The 19,323-nt window shown below is 41.6% G+C and overlaps 1 protein-coding gene across 1 annotated transcript; it reads left to right on the forward strand.

Annotated features, from left to right (window-relative positions):
• Positions 1-1,105: 1,105 nt before the first annotated feature.
• On the forward strand, positions 1,106-18,728 carry TRIM36 (tripartite motif containing 36; the record flags this gene model as incomplete). Its single annotated transcript, XM_080638337.1, has 11 exons — positions 1,106-1,255; positions 1,801-2,032; positions 4,293-4,322; positions 9,063-9,388; positions 12,312-12,458; positions 13,469-13,564; positions 14,472-14,725; positions 15,380-15,504; positions 16,114-16,407; positions 16,702-16,999; positions 18,371-18,728. 11 exons carry the CDS (start codon positions 1,106-1,108, stop codon positions 18,726-18,728), a joined length of 2,310 nt encoding a protein of 769 aa, XP_080494463.1.
• Positions 18,729-19,323: the final 595 nt, after the last annotated feature.

Below are 19,323 nucleotides of genomic sequence, written 5' to 3' on the forward strand. Positions count from 1 at the left end.
TAAGACATTCCATGTGTTTGTTTTATTGACTCATATTGAAACAGTAATTCTGAGTGGAGAAAGGATCTTATCCTGATGTTAGTCTTTCAAACACACAAATAGGTCAAATTTAGGGTTTGTCAAACTTACAGTGTTTCATCATTCATGTAGTCCAGGCTCCATCCACTTTAATTCACTAAACCTCCGCCTGTTGTGTAGCATAAGGCTGCTGACTGTTTTCCCTGTATGAAGACAGGCTGAGAAAGTTGGGGCTGTTCAGCCTGGAGAAGAGAAGGCTGCGTGGAGACCTCATAAGCAGCCTTCCAGTATTTGAGGGGGGCCTACAAAGATAACGGAGAGGGTCTCTTCATCAGGGACTGTAGTGATAGGACAACGTGTAATGGGTTCAAACTTAAACAGGGGAAGTTCAGGTTAGATATAACGAAGAAGTTCTTTACTGTGAGGTTGGTGAGGCACAGGAATGGGCTGCCCAAGGAAATTACGAATGCTCCATCCCTGGCAGCGTTCAAGGCCAGGTTGGACAGAGCCTTAGGCGACATGGTCTAGCGCGAGGTGTCCCTTCCCATGGCAGGGGGTTTGGAAGTAGATGATCTTAAGGTCCTTTCCAACCCAAATCATTCTTTGAGTCTATGACTCTAGGACTCTATGCACGCTCCCCGGCGCTGCGAAGGGGGAAGCGGAGGGGGGGTGTCTGGGGGGGCGGCTCTTGCAGGCCTTGCACCGCGCTGCCCCCTGCCGGACCCTCCGCCGCTGCGGAAGTGGCGCCGCCGGCGCCAGGTGCTGCTCGCCATTGTGAGCTGGGCGTTGCCTCTGGCCCCGCCCGAGAGCACGGCACAGCCTCCCCCCCTCCGCCGGGGCCGGCGGCGTCCCGTCGCGATGGCAGCTGCAGCCGCGGAATCGGCGGGAGGAGGAGGCTTGGGGATGGAGGGCGACCGGCGGGAAAGCGCGGTGAGAGCCGACACTGGGGTAGGGGTGTGTTTGCCCGGTCCCCGTCCGGCTGGAGCGGTCTCGACGGCAGCCCGCGGTGTTGGGCGGCGGGCATGGCTCGCACGGGGACCTTGAGCCGGGGCTCGGGGCGCGCAAGCGATGGGTTTCATTCCTGTGCATGAATCTGGTGTGGTTTGACGGCGGGTTGGACAGTCGAGGACGCGGGCCAGTGCCGCGGCGAGGAGGTGCCGGTAGGTTCAGGCCCGGGAGCCAGCACCAGGCGGCTGTGGAGTCGTTAACTTGCCGAAGAGCTGCTACTGGTGCACAGGCGGGTCTTTGTGCGTCAAGCAAACAAACAAATAATGTTCCTGACTAGAGCTACTAGCCAAATGAAGTCAGAATAGTTTCTCCTTAAATGTGAGTTGCAGGGCAGGGAAGCCTGTTGTTGAACCAGCCTGACAGTTTATTTCCTTTTTTAATTCTTTTTTCTTGCTTCTTGAAAAGCAGGTGAAGCAGGATTAAACGTGTGTATTCCTATTGTTAGGAAGTATGGTTGATTTCATCTCAGTTGGTCCTTGAGTGGAATTAAGACTTCTCCCCTCCTCTTTTTCTTCGCCTGCAATGCAGACATGACCTAAAGATGAACTGAATTTTCCTAGTGGCAGCTTTCGTTTCAGTTGAAATGAATGTTGTCAGTGCTCTCATAAATGTTAATTTATATTTGTTTGCAGAGTTAACTGGAGGAGTGCTTCAAACCAGCTAGAACTGTGCAGCGATTATTCAGCAGAGCTGGGGTTTGGTGACAGACAGCTGTGCCATGCTGGCTCATGTTCTCTGCTCTTACATTTGTTTCTCCATCTTTCTGTCATGAAGGTTGCCATTAAGGGATTTGAAAGAGAGCTCATCTGCCCAGCATGCAAGGAATTATTCACCCATCCGCTGATCCTTCCTTGCCAGCACAGTATCTGTCACAAGTGTGTGAAAGAAATACTATTTGCATTTGAAGACTCTTTTGCTGATGGAGGTTCCGAATCCTCTAATCAGAGTAGCCCTCGAATTAAAATCTCTTCTAGCATGGACCGAGTTGACAGGATCAGTAGATCAGGTATGTGTCAGGATTTTTGTGCGTTTTCCTGACTTAATGTATTGGACTGACTTGAGCTGAATGTTATCTGCACTGGTAAAATGTCTGAGGCAGTTAAAGAGATGGTGACTTAGAGATACTGCAAGTCTTATTCATTCCGTGGCAAGAACAATGGGAATATTTTCAAGGACAATGCACTTTATTTTGTAGATAATAAATTTGTCTTTGTGGCATCCTGTAAATCTTTGTGACCATTGTGTGGTTTTGTTCCTGTGTTTCAGTTACATCGAGATGCAATAGCATCATGTTCAGTAGTGTTGAGGTGTAGATTTCAGCAGTTTTGTTGCCTGTCAGTAGTACTGTTGAGGTGGTTCTCTCAGGTTTCGGCCAGCCTGAATTCATTAGTGCCAGCTTCCATCTGAGCCTCCTGCAGACGGTGCACATGGTCGTTTTGTCTTACCTGTTTTAGTATGCTTACGGTAAATAATTTTCCATAGATGATGATCATTGCAGAATTGGGGACAGAGGACTGTAAGGAAACTGTACTAACAGGCTCCTTCAGCATGATCTTCTCAAAGGAGTGCTTGGCTGTCAGGCGCACGCTCGTTGTGGGATCACACTAGATTCTTACAGCTGTCTGTATAATCCATGGATAAGTTGATGTGCTTTTACATAGATAAATTGAAAGTGCTTTGTGCATGCTGCACTTCTTGAAAGAAACATGATCGTGACCTTTAGGCTTCCTTCTGACATAATTATCCTCTTTAAAACCAGACTCCACAATGCTCTGGAAGAGTTGCCCGCAAGACAAACCCTGAAGCTGTGTCTTGCATTTCATATATTACTAACATTCATCTTCCCAGCTTCCAAAGTTCAGATGTTTTATTTCCTCTGCTTCTCTCATACAACTCCTCAGTTGTTAGTACTGGTATTCTCTCAGACCAGTTTGATGAGTGAATGCTGTGTTTGCTGTAGCTGGGCTGGTTGAAGCTTACATGATTTGCGTGAATCCTCAAACTAAACGGCTAGTTATCTGCATTACAGTCCTATTTTACGGATGTGGGGTGAGCAGTCCCACAGCCACTGTTTAGCTCTGCGTACGTCAGCTGCTTTCTAACTGCAGTGTTACGTGACACTTGAATGAATAGAGCCTACTGGTGCCTTCCTTCTCCCAGATCCAAGCCTATTCTCTTTTTCCTCAGTAAGCATAATGTTCTGGCATGGTATTGCATGCATGGACTGATGTGATTGCTGGTTTCCACTGTAGATGTACGTTCTTACAACGTGAACATCAGAGTGCTGAGGGAGTGGTAGGCCTACTGTGGGCAGCCCGATCTCCCTGTGTGGCTTGTGGAGTGTGGGAGAATTGGACAGGCTGCCTGTGGGGAGAAGCCCCTGTGCTGCCTTCTGCAGCATAAGTGAGGAGGTAGTGCTTTATCTCCCATCAGAAGCTGCTCTTCAGCAGGCTCTTATTCAGGCAGTGATCTAGAGCAGCATGGCCAGCACTTGGTGCTGTGGGTCAGTGTGACCTGTGCTCGAAGGGGGCCATGCTCCCTTGAGAACCTGACATTTAAATACTTCTAGATTTGCGGAGTTTCAGTTTGCAGTGCTGCCATAGTTATTGGCTGCTCTTAGAATCACAGAATCATAGACCTGTTCATGGTGCTCCTGCCTGCCATGAGATACATGCATGTGAGTTGTTGCTGGGGTTCTAATCTTTGAATCCACAGTAGCCTGCCATCATCCCAGCAACTGATTGGAAGTTATGTGTGTTATCTTCTGATCGGACCTACTAGTTGAGGGAGATTAATACTTTCCTAAAGACTGCATACCTGTTGATGAGTAGTAGCAAGAGAAGGTGGAGACATGAAAATAACGGGCTTCCCTCTCTTCCCTCAAAGAGTGTTGGGCAGATGCACATCACAGGCAAATTATCATCTCAGGCAGTTCACATTTGCAAAATGGAAAACATATGGAAATGGGAGCTTTAAAATTGTATTTGGCTAGTCAGGTTAAACTGTGTTCACTTCTGATGTTGCAGCCAGAGTTCCATTGCTGTGTGGGGTGTTAGATCTTTCTGTTCTTTCTCCCTTTTTCAGTTCTGCTTAAATACTACAATTGTTTCACCTGCGAGGGAATTAAACACTCTTTCCTTTCAGCCCTGCAGGAGTTTAACAGCCACAGGAGAGATAACAGTTGATGGTTTTTATTTAAACCATTGTAAACCAATGGTATATCTCATTTTTGGGTTTCTAAATGGCTTTCTGTTCATTGTTCACAGCCTCACAGAGGAGGTCTTTTGGGTGGAGAGGTAGAAATGCTTGCTTTCTTGTATTGGCTAGAGGTAGTCTAGCATTTAGATCTCAAGTTAAATATTGTTGGTTAGCATATAGCTTTTTGTCAGTGGTCAAGTCCACAAAATTGCTTTTGCAGTGAGCAAAGGTACAGCAAAGGACTTCTATAAGGAAAGCTTTTCATTCTGTTTAACATTGACTTAAAGGTCAACTGGACTGAAATTCAGTTAGGAGTTGAATTATATTTTTTTTCTCTTGTGTCTGAACATACGTTGATGGGTGCAAAACCGCATATTCTCTCTTCCTTTTAAAAATAAAACCCCAACAGTCACCCCCCTTTCCCACACTTTTTAGTTTTCAAGAGTTTATATGGTCAAGTTCCAGTGAAACTGCTGACTTACTGGTAGTGAAGTATAGTTATTGAATCAGTCTTTATAACATTGAGAGCTTGTGGTTGGCCATAGCTTTTAAATGGAAGGTAATACTGGTTCTTCATTGTATCTGAGCCTGATTAATTTGATAAAAAAACAGACAGAAATTTATACCATGTTAATCTGAATAGTAGTTCTGGATCTGGCAATTTAGCATGGCACATGAATATACAGGGAAACCTACATATTTTAAACTGTGATGTTTGGTGTGCTTAACGACACAATTGGGTGGAAGGATAGCCAGTGTCTCTTTGGTTTAAATACATCTCCTTTCCAAAACTAAGCTAGTCTGAGCATTTCAGCCACTGCATGGGCTTGTTAATACAAATATTTCTTTTTTTTTTGATGGGATGCTCTGTCAAAAGTGGCAGAAATCCCCACAAAGCTACATGTTGCCATAATATTGGCAGGCACACAAGCAATCCATAAAAGTACTGTATCTTCCAAGAAAGACATGAACTGAGCTAAACATAAACCTGAACTTCACACTCAGTGGAGGACAGGAAATAGGAAGAAGATTGAATTGCCTCAGTTGAAGACTGGAAGTGTCATAAAACAAAGATACTGTAGGACACCATCAGAGCTCTTGGGAAGCTGTCCTTCTTTGCTCTTTTTGCAGAAAGCACCCTTGGTTTGTGGAAGATAAGTGTCTGAAAAATGACATTTTGCTGCTAATGACTTACCTCATGTTTGTTTGTTGCCTTTTTCTTTTCTTTCTTCCTAAAAATTGTTCCAAAAATAGTAACGGGGGGGGGGGGGGGGGAGGTGGCAATATGCATTTATATATTTTTAAAAACTTACATGAGAATCCAGTTGACTTTTAAAATCTTTTTCTTTTTTTTTTTTTAAATTCTCACACATTTAACTTCCATGTCTTCCATAACTGTAGAATTCTGGTGATCCTGCTTACTTGAAAAACACAATTTTATCTTTAAGATGTCTTACCCCTTTGCAAACAACCAGCTGGAGACTCGGCTTTTCAACATTTTAAGTGTTGGTATCACTTCTTTGGAAGAGGATATTTAAAAGTTGTCTTTAAAAGACATACTTAAGATTGACTTTGGTCTTTGCAATCAATATCGCAGTATTGGAGTTTGGAGTCTAAGCAGGAGCATACGCTGTGCTAATTTTTTACTTAGTGACCAAGCTATTTAGTGCAAGTGGAGCAGTCTTTAAGTTTAAGTCTTTTTAAGTTTACAAATCACAGCAGAAAATTTCTTTTGAGGATTCCTGGTGATTTCACAAAATCCATACTTGTATGTCGTAAACCAGATTGGCAAAGTGTAAAAGAGAATATAGTGAGAACCTAAATTTCTCTGATCTGCACAGCTAATATGACTACAGAATCCATGGGTTTTGCTGTTCTGTTTTGTATATAAGCAATAGCAAACTGGACATAAGGCAAATAAGAAAGATAGTACTCTAAGCCCTGCTGAAGAAATAATTTTTATTTTTTTTTTTTTAAATCCGAGTGTAGAAATCCTATAAGCAGAAAGCAGACTAATTCTTACTGCATGTTAGTTAATATTACAACACTTGGCAAAAAGAGGATGTTTCCATACTTTAAGTATTTAAGTGGCAGAGCATACCGAGATGCTTAGCAAGTAAACTTCCACGGTTTGAAACATGGTGGGGAGAAACCTTGGTTCTTAAGAGTGCTGTCAGTGACAAGGGATGAGACATCTGAAGGTGCACAGGACTTCCTTGCTACTGAGTTGCTTTCTGTAAGCAGTGTCACCAGTTGCAGAGCTCACAACTGGTCTACCGTGTTTTTGTTCTACTACGGGCAGAATGAAAGGCCTCCTTTGAAATGCAACTGAACTAATCTTTGAGTTTAATAAACGCCCCTTCCGTGTTTGAGCCACATGAGCCAGACTTGAAAAGCATGCTGCTGGTTACAAACTTCAGATTGTATTTTTAAACTTGACCAATTGTATTTTTAAACTTGACCACTGCACCATGTTTTTTTCTTTTGCTATCTTGCTTTGTCATTGCTTGATTTCTGCTATAGCATACTGCTTGTAGGCAGTCCCTGTACCTATGACACTATATCATTCTTTTATTAGTTTTTGCAAATATAAGTGTTCTGGGTCGCTTTCTGTAGTTGGTGACTGCATGGCACTGCATGTGAAATCATCTCTTGTTAGGCCATTGTGGACGTCTGTGTAGAAGATCTCTCTGTGTTCCTGTATGCTGTGCTAGCTTGGAGCATACGTTGGAAATATGGAAGTATAGTTTTGTGTTTCACTACTGTTGCTGTGCATTGCATGTGTGTCTTGCTGTGTATGCCAAGTTACAGGTACTGCAGGAGGTGCAGCTGGGCAATTAATTCAGTTCAAGTAAGTGCTATAACGGAAAAACCAAAATCGCTGCTTCTCTTAGCCGGAGAGTTGTACGCCGGTGCCTTGTGTCCTGCATACTGTTCTGTAAATGCAGTCTAGTTGGTCCACTCAGAACCTACAGAAAGGCATGAGGTTTGGGACTGCCAGCTTGTATGCATGTGCTCATGCTCTGGTTGTTGCTTCTGACGTGAATAGTCATGCATAACTACCATGGGGCACATTAGAAAGATTTCTTTAAAGGAACTGGTTCCTTACAGGAGTACTGGTTTGTGGGTGGTTTGAGGTTTTTTTGTTCGGTTTTTTTTTTCCATTTTGTGTGGTGGCTTGTTTTATTGTTGGTTTTTTGCTTGTTTGTTTTGTTGTTTTTTGTTTTTGGGGTTTTTTTTTGTGTGTGTGTGTTTTTTTTTTTGTGTGTGTGGTTTTTTTTTTTTTTTGTCTTGTCTTTTTTTAAAGAGACTGGATAGGAGGGCACATGCTAGAGACATGATAGGAAGGAAGGTTTTAGATTGTGTTAAGCAGCCAGAGGAGAAGTGGTACAAGACAAGTAAGTGTCTTCTGAGTAGTACCAAAGGACACTTCAAAAAGAGGTGAAGCATATTCATTTCTGATGAGAAGATACTGACTAAATACAGATGAAGAAGAGTCAATTTTAACCCAGAGAATTCAGCTTAAAGTCATGCCTCCATTTACAAATCTGTTAGGTGTAACAACCTTAGGTATAACACCATGCAGTCCTCTCAAAGAGATCTTAAAACCACACTCCAGCTACAGAAGATGGATTTTTTCATTTGTTTCTTTGCCAGAGAAAGCTGAGAGGATACATGTCAAGCCTAAACACTTGCCTAGCTTGCTTCAAAAATACATAAAGACATAGCTGTGCTCCTTGAGTTCATGTGTGAGACACTGGAATGCCCTCCCTGTTTGACAGTCTCAAGAACATTACCCTGTAAATAGCTTTGGGTTTGTGAGCCATCCCCTTGAGCAGGCTCCTAAGGCTCCTCAGGCTTGCAGCTTTACTTGAGCCTTTAATCACTTTAGTTTGGATAGGAGGGGAAATTTTTGCATAGCTGGTAGGAGTGCAGCTTCTCTGCTGTTTCTTTTGAAATGCAGAGAAATGTAACACCCTATGTAACTGCAGATCTGTGGTTCCCCAGTTCAAGGTAGAGGAATCTTCCAGCCATAACCGTCTCAACATTCCCTTTGGTGTGTGGGGATTTATCAAGGCCATTCAGCAAGAGTCAAGTCAGCCTCTCCCTGTGTTTTGGCTGAGATGTCATACTGGTAGTATCTAGTTCTCTTGTTTTTCTTCTTGTTTTTTTTTTTGTTTGTTTGTTTGTTTTTTTTGTTTGTTTTTTTTTGTTTGTTTTTTTTTTGTTTTTGTTTGTTTTTTTTTGTTTGTTTGTTTTGTTTTTTTTGTTTTTGTTTTTTTAGGGTACTGTTTCTTTTTTTTTTTTTTTTTTTTTTTTCTTTTTTAAATGACGTTCCTTGAGATGAGACAGGTAAGTTTGACTCAGCTAAAGCAACCTTTAGGGAGCTCGAACTTTGCTATGTTTGTCTGGGAATAATTAGTTTCACTCTGGGAATAAGCATCTTTCACTTCACTCTGTTACAAAGCTGTTGCTCTCTCTATAGCCAGCCGGTTAACCTGAAACTAAAATTTTTCTGAAGGTTCTATGTTCAGCATTTTGAAAGGCTGCAGCTTGAATGTATCTGAAACTAGATGAAGACAGGATTGAAACAGCTAAATTAAGCTTACCACAGAATTAATTTTAGAGTAGTAGTTTATAATGTCCCTTGGACTCAGACATTTCACTACCTTGTTATGGTTAATGTATTCTCTTTGGCTTGGTAGACTGCGTATGAATTGGTAATCTAGTGATTTGGATACTGTGCTTTGATAGTTTGGAATTGGTTCATAAATTCCTGTGCCTCTCCCTTTAAACATCTTCTGTTTATGCTACTCCTAAATCAGGTGTCTACCCAGGCAGGAAACACAATTCACTGACTCCTAGATCTAGTCTGTTTCCTTGTCCGGGTTGCCAGCGGGATATTGATCTCGGAGAACGTGGCATCAGTGGCTTATTTCGCAACTTTACTTTGGAAACCATCGTGGAAAGATACAGACAGGCAGCCAGGGCAGCCATTGCTATTATGTGCGATTTCTGCAAACCTCCACCTCAAGAGTCCACAAAGAGCTGCATGGACTGCAGCGCAAGCTATTGTAATGAATGCTTCAAAATATACCATCCTTGGGGAACTGTGAAAGCCCAGCATGAATATGTGGGACCAACCACCAACTTCAGACCCAAGGTAAGTATACTGTATCTTACAGGATTTGCATTGCAGTATTCACATCCATAGAGCTTCAGGCATATCTGTGCACTTTAGGACGTTGCTGCTTTATTGACTATTGCTGTTATTTATTGAGTGCACCATATGCCTTTGTTATTCTTGATGCTCAAGTGGTTGTTGTTGGACATGACATTGAGAGCATACTTGAAGGGGACCCTAAAATAAGGATTTATTATTATTATTATTATTATTATTATTTGTTTGTGTGGGGTTTTTATATTTTTGGAGAATGGATTGTGGTATTTGTGATTTGGGTCCTTTTTTTCTTTTTTTTGGAAGACTTGATGATCTTGAACATCTAGAGTGGCGGTGATTTTTGGTAGAAGTCAAGTTAAGGAAGATGTCTGTGTGGGTAAGCTTAAAAAACCCAACACAATTGGCCTCCCCTGCCTCATTAAGGCAGGTTCCCTTCGGATGTTCTGTGCCTGAGTTTGATCTATCACAAAGCATCTTCTTCCTCTCCTCCTTCCTTGCGTCTAGCAATAGCAAAAGGTGGAGCTCAGATCTCTGCTGTTTTTACACTGTTGGGTTTTTGGTTTTTTTTTTTTTTCAGCTGTGGCAGAAGAGAGAAATGTAATGAGCAGTTTTCTGCTTTACACGGTGCTGTTGCTATTGCCACATTTGGACAGAAAAGAATATTTGCAAAGTGCAGTTACCTTTGTCTCTTCTGCTAAGTGTTGTGCAGAACGTGGCAGTGCCCTACTCAATTTAATTACACGACATGAGGAATTGTCACAGCTGCCATGTGCCTAGCAAGGGACCACTGCAGGTCTTAGTGTCCAACCACTCTGTGTGCTGGTGGCCAGTGACCTCACTGGAGGTCGTGCATATGTTGGAAATGCTGATGTTCAAAGAGTCCTGATTAATTTTGATTAAATTAAGTAAATTTGATTAATGTGCAATGCGTAAGAAGAGCTTAACTAGTGATGTACCTTTATTCTGAGGCTGGAAAAATTTGAGCCTTGAAAGTTAGCGAGCTGACAGACAGTGAACATCCAGAAGTCCGCTTAGTGCTGTTTTTCTTAGGTCTAACGCCTCAATTCCTTGTAAGAACAAGCATGTGCTTTATGTGCTTTAATGTGTGCTAGCACACAGCTATCTTTGTGAAATGTCCATCTGTTGAATAAACAAGTAAGGTAAAAGTTTGCATGCTGTCTTCCAGTTCTTAATCTAAAATGCAGTAGAGTACCCTAAAACTTTGCCTCTAGGGTATCTAAGCTCTCACTGCTGTAACATTCTTACTTAAAGGAATTCTGCATGCCTACATACAGACTAATTTGCGTTTAAAAGTCAGTAGCTGAACTCTGTTGAAGTAGAGCAAAGGGGGGGAAAGTGGTTTAGATCATCCTGATGTATCAACTGTGTGTAATTAGCTTTTTAAATCGTGTTAAGACAGATGCACTGTTTAAAAACAAAACCCCTCAAACTTATTAGAAAGAAAAGTGCATTTTTTCAGTGCACTGTGTGGTTAAGATGTGAACTGAGTGCACAGAGTATTTGTTGGTCTCCCAGACAATATTCCTAGCCATCACTTAAATTTGCAGCCAGATTGCAGAACACTTTGTAATGTGTGGTGGGGATAGGAGAAGCACGTACTGGGAAGATCTTGAAATTTTAAAGAGCTAGACTAGGTAATCTGCTGACCTATCTTTAGCTTGCAGGCTGTAACTCTTGCTTATATGATGAAGTGAATAAAAATGCATGGCTTCTGTTAGGTGTTACTATGCACTGTTGTGGAAAGCACAAGCCTAAGATAATGTTTCAGGCTTGAAATGGTCTGCAGTTTTAGCTTACTGTGTCCATATCTATGCTACTCAAAATTTTCTGTTTTGGTGCCCTTTGCTGTTTGTGGTTTTTTTGTTGTTTTTTTTTTTGGGGGGGGGTGAGAGGGGGTTTGGTCTTGGTTTTTTGAAGGGGTGTGATAAAAGATTATACTTTTAAAGCTCGACTGCTGACACTGCTGTCTTGCTCTTCTCCTTGACTTGAAACTGAACAGCCTTATCAAGAGCTCTTCTTTGCTTAACATGGAGAAGACAGACTCAGATGTTCTCTTTTAGTGCTCTGGGATGAGGCAAATATTTAGGTTTTTCTAACACCCCCTCTCCCTCACTTTAGATGGTTTTATCTGTTGCTTGAGCTTGGAGTAGAGCAGCAATTTTTTTTCTCCTCTTAGAGTAGCTATTTCAAGATGTTCAGTCTTTGAAAGATGACTTTTAGTGAACACCGGTTTTCACAATGCTGTTCAAACTGATACTGGAATTAGTGCTAAGCATGAACAACTTGTAATTGGAGTCAGACAGAAAAATAGCAACCCTGGAGCCTTTTGTCTTTAAAATGACTGTGACTGGTCATGGTGGCTGCATTTTGTTTGTTGTTCTAAGATTAATGGCTATGTGACTGATCAGAGTCTTGCTTAAACTTAGATCATGGCAGTATTATATCAACTCTTGCTTTAAGAAACAGTTCACAGCTGTTTCAAGAAATGTTGTGGACATGGTTAAATCTGAAAGGGTGGGTGTGCTAAATATTGCATTTACAATTACAGCTGTGAAGAACAGTGTAGGGAGCTTGTGGCATGCAACTTCAGGGATTAGCAAAGGGTTAATTGCAGTATGGAGGCTACATGAAGTTTGCACAGGCATTGCGACAGGTTTACGCAGTGTAAACTTTGTGAAGTTATACGTTTTCATCTGCTGGCTTTCACTGGCATGGACAAATAAAAGGTGGAAGAGAAATTGAACATAAAAAATCCACTGAAGAAACCAGACACTGCTGTGGGGTGATTGTTTTGATGGCTTGTTGAGCACCTCAGTTTTTGGAAGTACACCTGTATCTATTCTCTCTGCAGTTATGTTTTTCCTCCACCTTTTTCTCCCCCCAGATTTTGATGTGTCCGGAACATGAAATGGAGAGGGTAAACATGTACTGTGAGATCTGCAGAAGGCCAGTTTGTCATCTTTGTAAACTGGGTGGATGTCATGCAAACCACAGAGTAACAACCATGAGCACTGCCTACAAAACCCTAAAGGTAAAGTAAATACTGTTGGACGTGGCCTTAAGAAGGGAAAGAGTACTGAGCTTCTGCTGTAATGGCAAACTCCCTCTGGCAGGAATCCAGGATGTGTGTCAGGAAGCATGCTGTTGTGCAATATCTGTTAATGTATATATTAGTGTGACATAGCAGGTCTGAGAAACTAAGCTGTATTTTCTATGAAGCTTGAAACATAACCCCTTAAAAGTGCTTCCACATTATTTTAGTCAGCTATACAGCAGGACTAATCAATGCAGAAGGTTGAAGCAGTTAATACTTTACAGTCTAGGTTAGCTGGTACTTTAGAGGTGCTCTTGAAAAATTTGCATTTGAAGTTTTGTTGCTACCTTGTATGTTTCTAAAATTGCACAGCTGTTGATTTCCTAAGCACAGTAGAACAGGGAAGACTTGCAAACATTGCTTTGTTAGTAAAGAATATTTGCAGCTACCTCCTTCTCTTCCTTAACACTCTTGCTTTCAGGGAGAGAGTTAAAATGAAGACCAGCCCCTGCCTGCATTGTGCTCTTTGGCCTGCTTGCCTGTTCACAAGGCTTTTCCTGTATGGCAACTCTTGCAACTAAAGAAGTGCAGAGAAACTCAAAAGTTTGTTCTTTGAACCACTCACTTTTCTAGCAAATCTTAGTACAAATGAGTTAATAACTAATAAGGCTTTTCTGTAAGTTTTAGTAGCATCTTGAACCATCATGTTCCTACCTAAGAGAGAGTGACTCCTGTGGCTGGGGAGGAACATACAAGCAAGCTGAGACCTTTAACTCTTGTCCTCAGAGGCTGCGCTCCCAGTTCTGCTCACAGCAGTGGCCTCACATCTGTGTGCAGCCATCACAGGTCACTGAGCAGTTCTGCGTGGGGTTGCTGCTCATAATTGGTGACAGATTTTGGTCCCTGTAATGAGATAAACTGAGCAATAGCTGGATGACCTGCCTGCACTGGTTGTCAGTTTGAGTGCGATACATTTATGCTCCCAGCTTGCTCTTTTATTTTAACAGGAGAAGCTTTCAAAAGGTATTGAGTACCTCATCAGTAAGGAGAGCCAGGTGAAAGCTCACATCACACAGCTGGATCTGCTGCTGAAAGAAACAGAGGTAAGAGCGGCTTGTGGGTTGTTTGGGGATGGCCCTTGCAGGGACAAGGCAGGGACTTAAATTATTTTCAGTGAAGTGTTTCAAATACCTGGGGATTTTTTTCAGTTAGCCAGAAGAACAATTTCTGATCAGTTTGTGCTAGTCCTGAACCTCACATAACCTAATCCTGAAAGTGTGGGAAATTTGGGCAGCATACAGAATCAGACTTACTCTTACCGAAGTTAAATTTTGGGTGCTGCTGTAAATTTAATTGAAATAAAGCTTATTTGATACTTTAACTAGTGCGAAGTGGATTAGGCTTAACAGCTTTTGTGTAGTCATGGTGCTGTACAATTTATGCTGTCTGTTTGCCTTGAGGATCTGCCATGAGGGCAAAACCTCCATGGAGAAAAATCAGAGCTGGGAGCTCACATGCAGCATGAAAAATGCAGTGGCAGAAATTGCAGGAGCTTGTGGCCCTGCTTGTGTCTTGATAAAGGTTGTCTCCGTGCTTTCTAGTTCCTTTTATCCAGTCAGAGGAGACTGTACAGTTCTGAGGGCATATGTGAGAAACTGGGCTGGACCTGTGGTTCAGGGTGTTTGGGGAAGATGGAAGAGCATGTAGCTCTTGGACATGAAGCCTTCAGAGACTAAACTGCTATTTTATAGTGCTTTTCCATGAATTGTTTAGACAGATGCCATGCATAATCAGAGGAATACTTTCCTGCTCTTAATTCCTTGTGTTAAAATAGTAAATGCTTACTAGCTTGGGTGCAGTGCTGGTCACATTTGCAGTGCTGAAGACCATAAAAAAGCTTATTAGTCTTGTCTGTCAAACAGATGACTGCATTGCTATATCTTGAACAAATATGTTTCTGTACACAGCCGCAGTGCTGTGGAATCTAAAGTGTCTTTTGTTCCCTCTTAGTTTAACAGTGAAAGAGCTAAACAAGAAGCATTACAAAGTTTTGAGAAATTATCTCATATCGTGGAAGAGAAGAAATTTGCAGCTCTTAGGGCAATTGATGCTTCTAAGAATTTAAGGCTGGAAAAATTGCAAACACAAGCAGAAGAATATCAAGGGCTTCTGGAAAATAATGGCCTTGTAGGATATGCTCAAGAAGTGCTCAAAGAAACTGATCCATCTTGTTTTGTTCAAACAGCAAAACAACTTCATGTCAGGTATCTTGATTATCTTCTGTTTGAGGTACAGATACTGTTCTAGGATGGTCTGGTCAGTCATACTCTTTTGACACCTGCTAGCAAAGTAGTGAATACAGTACCTTGTATTACGGGAGCTCGGGAGATGATCTCAGTACCATTCAGTTAGAAATTACTACATTACAGTGTGCATTAAGGAACAGCACACTAGAGGGGCTCTGCCGTGCAAACCACCAGCCTTGTTCTGCAGTGGAAGGGCGACTCATTCAGATCACTGACACAGTTTCCTTAGAGATTGTATCGGGTATTTGTAAGTTAGCCTAGCAGGTCTCTTCTGGCTTTAAACTCTTTGATCTTAATAGTCATTCTCCAAGTAGTGCTTCACGCCTATTTTGTTCTTTGAATATAATGACCCAGATTGCTAAAATGCTCTGCCAACTGAAGGATATTACCTGTTCCTTATCTTTACACTGATGCACAAAAGGCCTTTAAATTTTGCATTTGAATTCTGTCCAGAGACACAGACTTTTCTGAGTGACTTGAAAACATGTACATGAAAACAAATTTTTTATTTTATTTTTTTTAAGCAAAACCTGAATTTTTGTACTTCAAGGAACGCACACATGTGAATTCCCTTTTCTGTCTTCTGCCATCCTCCTGTTTCTGTGCTTTCAGAATCCAAAAAGCTACTGAATCTCTGAAGAGTTTCAGGCCAGCAGCTGAAAGTACTTTCGAAGACTTTGTGGTGGACATAGCCAAGCAAGAGTTGGTCCTTGGTGACTTGACCTTCCATTCCAATGGTAAATTGCGAGAGCGTCAGGTTTTTCTCAACTTATGGCTTTAAGGACTTATCTGGAAAGAGGTAAAACCAATGCAAGACTGCGGTTGCAGAGCTCAGTCTTGTAACTTGCATTGTGCCTTCTGTCCCTGTAACCCACAGGGCAGCAATGCTAGCTTCAGCATTGATAAAGAAGCCAAGATGCCATTGCATTCAGTACCAGTTTACATTGGCTTCCAAACTACTGTAGTTAATTGATGCTATGTTTTCGTAGAAGCTTTTTGTTGCATGACAGAAAAGAATAGGTTTTTATAAGGTGATGGGGTTTTGGTTTTGTTTTGTTTTTTGGTTGGTTGGTTGGTTGGTTGGTTTGGTTTTTTTGGGATTTTTTTGTTTTGTTTTTTTTAGCTGCCTGCAAAAATAAATAATACGACTTTGAAAGTAAAAACAGGAAGGTATTTAAGTGCATGAACAGAACCATCCTCATCTGCACCCTTTGAGTGAGTGAGTTAAATACCCCACACATGCACACATAGCGCTATAGCCACTCAACAAAGGGCTTGTATTATTAATTCTAAACCAGTATGTATCTGTATTTGATTTCTTCTCTCCTGAATGTCTGTCATTCCAGGTCTAGAAATACCAGAAATAAATGAATTGCAGAGCAGAATGTACAACAAAGCTCTGATCAGCTGGGAATGGCCTGGGAAGAGAGATACAGCTGATACATATGTTCTTGAATATCATAAGCTTAATAAAGAAGAGGAGAGTGCAGTGTGGCAGGAGATTGAAGTTTCCAGCAAGAGCAAAGTAATACCCGAGCTTGATAACGACAGCAGCTATGCCTTCAGAGTACGAGGATATAAAGGGTCCATCTGTAGTGCTTGGAGCAGAGAAGTTATTTTACATACAGCTCCAGCTCCAGGTATTGGGTTTTCATATGTCCACAAAGTGCTGAATGTGTCTTTCGGTGTTTAAAGCTGTAGGTAGTTTCCAGTAGCTCAGAAAGTTCTGCTGTGCTGTTACCAGTTGCATGAATGTTTAGAAGCATGAACAGGTTAAGTAGGTATCATACTGAAATTGTGTTGGCTTGCATGATATTTCTGGCAGACTTTAAAAGTGAGACATTCTAATGCTAGTATGACTTAAATTATAGTTTATAAGCACAGAGGGCCAGATATTTGACTGAGAGGAAATTTTTTGGGATACTGTTTTTCAGTTTTCAGTTTTCTTTTTGATAACAAATGTGGGTACAACAGTGAACATCTTCTGCTGAACCCAAGAAGAACCTCTGTGGAAAGTAGAGCTGGATTTTCTCTGCTGTTGGGATCTGAACGTGTGCAGGCTGGATGCTATATGACCCTGGATTACATCATTGGTGACACTGGAGTTACCAGAGGGAAGCACTTCTGGGCTTTTCATGTGGAACCCTATTCATACTTGGTGAAAGTGGGAGTTGTCTCTAGCAACAAGATACAAAAATTGTTCCATAACACCCATGATGTGATCAGCCCAAGGTAAATTTTAGATTCATTTTTAATTTATGTTTTATATAAGGAAATGCATTTTTAAAAATAAGAGGGAATCTGATGTCCATTATTATACAAGGTGCACCTTGCCAGTGGCAAGTGACTCGAAGGACATGGTGTAAGCAGGTGGTCCTGTTCATCGTGTTCTAGTAGTGCAAAGATATTCTAATTATTCAGAGTCCTACTTTGTTTCTTTCTGGGAAAGAAATCGGGTTCCTACAGATGTCAAGGTATGTCAGTTAAAGCAAGAAGGTAGGAAAAAAAAAAAAAGGCAGTGGTTGCAAGACTGCAGCAATGCTTAATTATCAGTAGTAAGACTCTTCCTTAATTAAGTATAGTGGACGAACCTGGAAGAAAATGTCCAGTTTTCAATTACAGTTCTAGTAAGCTTGGATGTGCCTAGGAACTGCAGGCTGGGACATTGTCTCCTGGGGGATTCTTCACTTTTTCAGGAATCTAAAATATAAATTGGCTTCTTCCTCTGTAGCATATTGAAAGTTTAAAAAATGCCAGTGTCTTGAGCTGCTTAAAGTCAGATGGAGACTTTTTGCAAAGTGACAGATTAGAAGCTGATTTCCAGATTTCTTTCTACTTTTCCACTCAAATGTCTGAAAAATTTAGCTGACCCACATCCAGCCTTCCCCCAAACAGGCCAAAAAAGTGAATCTAGCTAGAGACTGTCTGCGCAGAAGAATGTGTACTTCTCTGGTCTGTTTTCGTCTGGGTACAAAAGTAGAGGGAAAAGCGGGTAGACCGAACAAATCTGGCTACAAGCTATCCAGTATAAACAGCTGGGAAAGGGATTCAGGGAAGCATACCTGAAGACCACTTGAAACAATGTAACAGAAAAAAAATCCCCTTAAACCACTATTTTGTGTTTTGAATTTTAAAGACAATGTAGCAAGCAGCAGCATGGAAATCTCACAGGACATCAGTAATGTTAAATGTACTTACAAGTGTCATTTAACATAATGTAAATGAAGTTAAATGTATCTTGTCTCTGATTAGTCATATTCGTTATTTTTTTTCTCAGGTTAACTTGTCTATAGCTGGTGGTTCATTAGTGATTGCCCAGCATGAGGACATTTAGTACATGAGTACATCCGTTCCTTAATTAAGCCTTCTGTGGTCTCATTCCTATTAGTGTTTAGCTGTTACTAATTGTTTGAAGTGGCCCAAATGATTGTTCTCCAGCTAGTAAATGCATCTTCCCTCCTGGGTTATGTGTATTTTTACCCCACAAGGTTTGGCGGGTGATAGCATGATGTTACCTGTCTTTACAAAAGTATTTTCTCCAGTTTGCACCACTAATCCCACTTCAGAATCTGACAGAAGAAAATGGTTGTTTTTCTGTTCTAGATACGAGCAAGACAGTGGTCACGACAGTGGGAGTGAAGATGCTTTTTTTGACTCGTCACAGCCTTTCCCACTAGTCACATTAGGCATGAAGAAGTTCTTTATCCCCACAACACCTGCTGCTTCCAAGGATGCAGCGAGCAGAGTCCTTCCCCTGCCTTCATCCTTGGGCATCTGCCTTGACTGCGACAAAGGCAAGGTGGCATTTTACGATGCTGGCAGTATGAAATGCCTTTATGATTGCAAGGTGGACTGCTCTGGCATGATGTACCCAGCATTTGCCTTAATGGGTGGTGCAGCAGTTCATCTTGAGGAACCTGTCACAGCAAAGTACGGGGAGTATGATGACAATGACATCTAGTGCAGAGAGATTACTCATTCCTGTTTCTGGTTTAAGATGGAAAATAAAAATGGAAGAATTCTACCTTGGTTTTCAATCCTGATTAATTGCATTCTATATATGTGTTGCTCATAAGCCTCTGGACCATGTGTTTTTTAAACACGCAGTCCAGGCACTTTCCACACCAGTGGGAGATGTTCTTCCAGGAACAGATGTTCTTCCAGGGAAGAACTCTCCTGCCTGTCTTGTGATCTGTGAGATGCTGTTCTCCACACAATTTTTTCCCAGAGGGAAGCACGGAAGAAGTTTGACTAGCAACTAAAATTATTCTTCAGGGGTAGAAATCTGACTTTTATGTAACTTGAATCCTTACACAGTTTTGCTGTGAATGAAGTCAAAGCTGACTGTGTGGTTGCTGTTCTCCTTTCACTACATCTGCCTGAATGCCTCTGAAGTGTCAGATTCTTTCCAGTTAACCCCTGAGTACCAAACTCAGGTCCAAAGCATTTAGTGCTTTGGACATTTCAGCATTTAGTGCTGCAAGGTCCAAAGGGGTTGGACCTTTCAGCCCTAAATGACATCTGCAAAAATGCGATATAAAGCAGGGAGAAATCAG

This window comes from Psittacula echo, assembly GCF_963264785.1.
Source record: "Psittacula echo genome assembly, chromosome: Z".
Taxonomy (NCBI): Eukaryota; Metazoa; Chordata; class Aves; order Psittaciformes; family Psittacidae; genus Psittacula; species Psittacula echo.